General features: G+C 40.5%; 1 protein-coding gene across 2 annotated transcripts in view; it reads left to right on the forward strand.

Moving 5' to 3' along the window:
• The window catches only part of tcerg1l (transcription elongation regulator 1 like), a 38579-nt gene extending 32838 nt beyond the window's left edge, over nt 1-5741 (forward strand). Inside the window, exons 8-14 of one of the 2 annotated variants that reach the window (XM_015377077.1) lie at nt 1200-1312; nt 1480-1631; nt 1705-1792; nt 2218-2314; nt 4921-5010; nt 5102-5220; nt 5431-5741. In XM_015377077.1, coding sequence (XP_015232563.1) covers nt 1200-1312; nt 1480-1631; nt 1705-1792; nt 2218-2314; nt 4921-5010; nt 5102-5220; nt 5431-5596 — 825 coding nt within the window. In that variant the 3' untranslated portion in view covers nt 5597-5741. The remainder of the gene's footprint in view (nt 1-1199; nt 1313-1479; nt 1632-1704; nt 1793-2217; nt 2315-4920; nt 5011-5101; nt 5221-5430) is intronic. The other variant, XM_015377078.1, reaches the window with a different exon arrangement.
• Nucleotides 5742-7427: the final 1686 nt, after the last annotated feature.

Consider the following 7427-nt stretch of genomic DNA (forward strand, 5'->3'; position numbering starts at 1 on the left):
ACATCAGTTTGGGAAGTGTTTTATTTAAAGACAACGAATGAAAAGTCAGCTTTTGAAGGGCCAAAAGTGGCCCCACCAAATAAGTCACACACAACACCTACTGAAATGTAGCCAAATTAACGTGTTGTTTTTTCTCATCAAATTAAACTTTCTTCCTACTTTACTGTGGATCCACTCTGTTGCATTACTGCCCTCCTGTGACCAAACATTGCATCTACATTTTAACATTAGACTGTCTGCTAAATTTTCAGAGGTGTAATATCGTGACATCCATTATACTTGTCAGTAAAACATGGAGTTTGATCCAAGAATTAGTGTTATAAAAACGACAGGCACAATTGAAAATATAATTACATTAATAAATATGTTGCAAGTATTAAAGTAGAAAAAAATTTGTTTGTCGGTCTCGCATGTTTCGTCCATGTTTTGGCCTCTTTAGCACTTCATATTATGGACTAGATTTCAAAGCAGTTGTACTGAAACAGTGATTCCTCAGCCGATCTGAGGATCCCTCCTTAGCCCCTACTAGGGGGGAGCCCTGCAGGTTCGTGGTGGGGCCGATGCCTATCTCCGACAGTCTACGGACGAGAAGCGAGGTACACCCTGGGCAGGTCGCCAGTCTGTCAAAGGGCAACGCGGAAACACACAACCATGCACACACACTCACACCTAGGGACAATTTAGAGAACCAAGTTAACCCAACTGTCATGTTTTTGGACTGTGGGAGGAGGCCAGAGTACCCGGAGAGAACCCAAACTTGCACAGGGAGAACATTCAAACACTAAGCATAAAGACCCCGACTCAGGAATGGAACCCAGAGCCTTGCTGCAAGGCTGCCCCACCGTGCAGCCACCCACTATAACCCTGAGTTATCTTTATCCTCACAAAAATGTTGTGTGGTGAAGTCCTGTGTAGGTTCCTATACATTATCAGCTGCTTTATAAATATATTTTAAAGTTAACCTGGTAACATATTTGGTTAAAATAAAGGTTTTGTGTTTTCTTTTTTGTTTTTGTTTTTTTGGAAACAAGAAAAAGAAAGATTAACAATTTAGAGTTAAAACTTTCCTTACTCTATCTTAATGAATGAAAACTGATCCTCTCAAAAAAGCTACTGCTACCCAAATCCTTTTGGAAGTTATAACAACCTGTCTGTGTGCGTGGATGTTTGTGTGCATGGATGTGTGTGTGTGCGTGTAGAAGTGTGTTGATGTGTCTGTTCACAGATCAACAGATGAAGTGAAGGAAAAGAGTGGGGAGGGAATGAAAGATAATCGTCCCATTGCCTCCACTCCTGTCCCAGGGTCACCATGGTAACTGATGGTTTTTGCAATTGTTCAACTAATACTTTAAAATGCAAGTGAGTTTCCTCAGCAGGAGGGAAATGTTATATTGACATAGATATAAAGCTGGAGGACAGCATCTGATCCATATTGTGTTGCATCTTATCTCTGATCTGTTGTCTTGTTTTCACATTGAGGTGCGTTGTTTGGACCAGAGATGATCGCATGTTTTTCTTCAATCCCACAATTCACGTTTCTGTTTGGGAGAAGCCAGGAGAGCTTACCGGTTGTGACATTAGCCACATCGTCAAGAATCCACCTCACAAAAGGAAAAAGACAACACCTGCTGGTCTGTCAGTTAGCCTGTCTGCCCACTCACCTTCCTGTAGTATTTAGCGTAATTCTTTCCCTCTTTCTCTCAGGGATCGACAGCGATTCCACATATCAAAATCCTGCTCTGAATGGCATCGGTGATAATGACAACCATGAACACACCTTGAAGAAATTCAGGTGAGTGTTTGTATCTAATCACGCTGAAGAAGAGTGTTTTACTGTCCTCTGAGGCATTTTGTGCAGAGTTTGCTGGTGTCTGAGAAAATGACATGGCTTCCGAAACACTGATGAAAAAGCAAGTTGGCATGCCAAAATAATTTCATTTTGTCATCTAACTTTTGGATCCTGGATAGCATACAATTGACCTAATGCCAGGTGAAACTCCAGATGAAGTTTCATCGAGTGTGTCCATGAGAAATGAGAAAAATTATTTACATGATGTCAAGATGCACAGTTATGGGTTAAATTGCCTCCTCCTGATATAATGTTTTTATCTGAATTAAATCCCAAAGCATTGAAAAGTGAGGCTATTATATGGTTTCATATTTTCCTTAAACCTAAATTGGTAATATGTCATCCTTTCTCTCTGTCTTCCTTTCTAGAAAGGATGAGTCCTTGTCTCTGGTCCCAAATCAAGACAAATCTCTCCCACTGGAGCTTCGGATCACTCACTTTAGGGCAATGATGCTAGAGAGAGGGGTGAATTTCTGCATCACCTACTCACATACTCTTGATTTGTGTGTGCTGATTAAGAAACATTTTACAGACTATAAAAACAATTTATCAGGATTTTCTTTTATCCTAAATTTTCTTTGGTCACATTTTCTCAGCTCATGAGCAGCAGTGTCACACTCACATCTCCCTCATGCTTTACATTTCCACTTGATGAGAATGATCATAGAGTGGGCTGAGAAAGATAAAGAGCTGCGTTTCTGCTCCATTACTCCGAAAAACATAGGAGGTGAATCTATAAAGCTTATTGCAATAACAGGATAATTCAGTGTTTTACAAAGAAAATGGGGTAAGGAAAAAGTATATTGCAATGGCATAAAAGTCCAGTTATTATTACACTAAAAAGCTAATGCGCTTTAAAAAATAACCACAAACTTCTTGATTGACATGCATAAAATCCAGGAGACGTGCTTGATTCAAACTGTTTATTGCAGAAAGGGAATTTTCCAATAGGGGATCAGGGGGAGTTTAGCAGGATCAAGAGACTGAGGGTCAATGGCGTAACGACACAACATTAGGCCCGTAAGCAACATTATCTGGGTGGGCCCCATATGAAGTACAACACCCCATCCATATTTTTTACCAACCGTTTAATGAACTATACACAGTTATTAACATAGTAATAAAAAGTACCACTGTCTGCTTTGCTATTGGTGTCACAATCATGTTGAAATCTGGCATGTCTTGGGGTATAAATAAGATCGGTCAGTCATCTTAATATCAGGTGGGTTTTAGAGGAATTTTTTTCGCACCATTATGTCTGCAATGAGACGTCCTAGTCCACAGTTGTGAAGGGGGCCCTTAAGCAACTGCAGTCTCTGCTTACTGATATACACTCACCGGCCACTTTATTAGGTACACCTGTCCAACTGCTCATTAACACTTAATTTCTAAGCAGCCAATCACATGGCGGCAACTCAGTGCATTTAGGCATGTAGACATGGTCAAGAAAATCTCCTGCAGTTCAAACCGAGCATCAGTATGGGGAAGAAAGGTGATTTGAGTGACTTTGAACGTGGCATGATTGTTGGTGCCAGAAGGGCTGGTCTGAGTATTTCCAAAACTGCTGATCTACTGGGATTTTCACGCACAACCATCTCTAGGGTTTACAGAGAATGGTCCGAAAAAGAAAAAACATCCAGTGAGTGGCAGTTCTGTGGGCGGAAATGCCTTGTTGATGCCAGAGGTCAGAGGAGAATGGCCAGACTGGTTCGAGCTGATAGAAGGGCAACAGTGACTCAAATAACCACCCGTTACAACCAAGGTGGGCAGAAGAGCATCTCTGAACGCACAGTACGTCGAACTTTGAGGCAGATGGGCTACAGCAGCAGAAGACCACACCGGGTGCCACTCCTTTCAGCTAAGAACAGGAAGCTGAGGCTACAATTTGCACCAGCTCATCGAAATTGGACAATAGAAGATTGGAAAAACGTTGCCTGGTCTGATGAGTCTCGATTTCTGCTGCGACATTCGGATGGTAGGGTCAGAATTTGGCGTCTACAACATGAAAGCATGGATCCATCCTGCCTTGTATCAACGGTTCAGGCTGGTGGTGGTGGTGTCATGGTGTGGGGAATATTTTCTTGGCACTCTTTGGGCCCCTTGGTACCAATTGAGCATTGTTGCAACGCCACAGCCTACCTGAGTATTGTTGCTGACCATGTCCATCCCTTTATGACCACAATGTACCCAACTTCTGATGGCTACTTTCAGCAGGATAATGCGCCATGTCATAAAGCTGGAATCATCTCAGACTGGTTTCTTGAACATGACAATGAGTTCACTGTACTCAAATGGCCTCCACAGTCACCAGATCTCAATCCAGTAGAGCATCTTTGGGATATGGTGGAACGGGAGATTCGCATCATGGATGTGCAGCCGACAAATCTGCAGCAACTGTGTGATGCCATCATGTCAATATGGACCAAACTCCCTGAGGAATGCTTCCAGCACCTTGTTGAATCTATGCCACGAAGAATTGAGGCAGTTCTGAAGGCAAAAGGGGGTCCAACCCGTTACTAGCATGGGGTACCTAATAAAGTGGCCGGTGAGTGTATATGCCATTGCTGAGGGTTCATCCGAATAGAGCAAATTGGTAAGAAAACTACTACTAAGTTTCTGTTTGTGGTCTAACAGCCTCCTAGATTAGCACACAGCTGAGATTAAATTAGAACTTAAGCCTGGGTCTGGTTCCAATTTGACTCAATTCCAGTTTTCTAGACAGTGATTCAAGCGTGAGCGAAGGGAAAGGCAAAGCCCTCGTAATAGATTCATGCTTTAACACCATCTTATCTTTCGAACCCTGCAGATAAATCATGGATGAAAGTTTGCCTTCCTGACTTGTTTCATGTTTTCAAAGTAAAAGATGGAGCAGACTTTTAGACTATGGGCTGCAAGAGAAGTCTCCAGAAACATCAGTAGTTAGCTTTTATAACAGCATTCCTTCTTTCCATACTTCCATACTATGCGATTGTTGTGCAGGAAACATCTCGCTGCTGATTTAATTTTTTTGTTTCTTGACTCAAAGAGGAGGGGCTGTGGTCCTGGCTGCATAATCTGTTTCATTTTTGCAGGTGTCTGCGTTCTCCAGGTGGGAAAAGGAGCTTCACAAGATGGTGTTTGATCCTCGATACCTGCTGCTCTCCTTAGATCAGAGAAAACAGGTTTCACTTTGAGGTTTTTAAAAGTCATGATATGCCTGGGATGATGATGTCATTAGGTTACTAACCAATCTGATATTTTCATTGTATGCAGGTGTTTGGTCAGTTTGTGAAGAGCAGAGTGAAGGAGGAGTACAAAGAGAAAAGGAGTAAAAAGCAAAAAGTGAGAGAAGAGTTCAAGCAGCTTCTGCAGGAGGCAAAGATCCCCAGCAGGTATCTGTCCTTCATCCTTCAATGTTATGAAGGATTCTTCAAATATATGGCTGCTTTTATTTCCCCATTCACTGTAGTTTTCTGCCTTAGAAGATTACTGTGTAGAAAATACAATCAGTTATGACCCAGAATGTTTCCTTCAATGAAATCCTAACTGGTTTTGCAGCCAAGAAAACCTGCAATTCATGACCATCTCTGTTTTTTCCTCAGGACAACTTTTAAGGAATTCTGTGTTTATTACCAGTTTGACCAACGCTTCAATGCCCTCAGCAGGAAGAAGGAAAAGGAAGCTCTGTTTAATGACTACATTAAATCCTTAAAAAAGCGAAACAAAGAGAACCGTGCAAGACTTAGAAAGATTAGATCAGTGGACTAAATCTTAAAGAACCCATACAGAACTTTTTATGTGGCTGTAGACCTGATTTAAAATCCCAGTGAGTCCTTTTATTACTACTGCATTTTTTTTATTCTGAACTTTACTGGAATCTAGCTTTTTGTGTTTTACATTTGTATTTTCTTAAGAGGAAAATGACCAGCATTGTGCTATATATGGATCAGCTAATCAGAACTACGCTTGGTTAAACTGGGCTTAACTGGGCTACATTATAAACCCAAACCTTACATGGAAAAAATTGCTTATATGCTGAAAGATAGAAAGGGATTATTTCTTTATTATTTTCATCCTTTATTGTGTTTTGTGCTGTTTCGATCACATTAACTGGAACAATATTAAACCAGGACATCATTAGAGCTGAAATAACATCCCAGCTAAGGTTTTCTTGCCTTGATTTCAGTTATAGCTTAAAGATAATGTATTTCCAATCCCTGTCATGACCTGAATATGCCCATATATCTATTAGGAAGAATATAACCTCATTCGCAATGTGAAAAACAATAAATCTTCAACAGAATTTGAAGATGTACAGAAAAAAAGCCTTCCATTGCTCTTGGAACCACCACTAATGAAACACAAAATAACTATAATTGCCATTAGAGTTTAGAGACTGCCTGTAAGGCATGTATGCACATCATTGATATGTTGCACATATATTAAGCGAAAAGGCTTTCTGTTCAGAGAAGCATTTTCAACTACAGATGCTTCCCTTATAGTAGCATGAGTGCAGCCAGAGCACTGATAACATTTGGAAATTGGCTTCTCGTTGCAAATGAGATCCACTCTTTAGAGGCTTTTTTCAATATATCTGAGCAGCACCCCATGATGCCATTTCACATGAAACATGGCACAGATTAGGGCTGACTGTGACATACCCTGACCCCTCAGTTTGCTGCCTCTGGTTGCAAAATATGCAACACATAGAGAACTTAAACTGGCAAAAGCAAAACCTGCCTACTCACACTTTCCCTCTCTAATGCTGAAACCATCTCCTAAATTATTCCCTGAGTATCTATTAGCCTAAAATAGCTATTAGCCCGTGTCATCATCATCATCATATACCAGCAGGGTAAAGAAAAAGCTCCCTCCACATTCTTCCATTGGTGATGTCCTCCTGCCATCATTTCACAATCATGCCCACCTTTACTGAGCTATACATGGAGATGCATGATTGTCTCCACCTTGGAAGAAACCACACTTAACTTGTCAGGAATTTTTTTGCTGATCCAAGATTTTCCTTCAATAAGAATAAAAGGGATAGGATAATTAAATCCCTTTTATCCTCCCCAGCGCAAAGACTCATGGGTATTTTCAGCTACATTTGTCAAACACAGAAACATTACAGTTTCCATCCGATTAAGGTGGTTTCCATCATTTACTGAGGTGTTTTATGTTATTCTATGTGGTCAAATGTGAATCTGTTTCATTGTTCAGGGTTTTAACAATGGCAGCTACATCCATAAAAAACAAAACAAAAAAACACTGTTTTTGATGCTCCTTTACATAAAACAACTGAAATGAATAATATTTCATTGCGTTTAGGTTATTTTAGGATTTTAAAGTGTGATACATTTGTGAGAAAAGGTTTGCCTATCTGCTAATCTTCACGCTACATTTATTTTCTTCATCTCAAGTTGTGCATGAAACATCAGTCGAGTGCGTGCTGAATTTTCTCATTTTGATGAACACAAAGGAGCAACTCTCTGCTGTAATCATCTTCTGAAGATGATAAGCCAAAGCCCCACTAATTTACACAGCTGAATTAGGTTTGTGTTATGAACGCATTCTGGAGTCTGGTATGTTTATGTAAGTA

This window comes from Cyprinodon variegatus, unplaced genomic scaffold (assembly GCF_000732505.1).
Source record: "Cyprinodon variegatus isolate N-32 unplaced genomic scaffold, C_variegatus-1.0 Scaffold146, whole genome shotgun sequence".
Taxonomy (NCBI): Eukaryota; Metazoa; Chordata; class Actinopteri; order Cyprinodontiformes; family Cyprinodontidae; genus Cyprinodon; species Cyprinodon variegatus.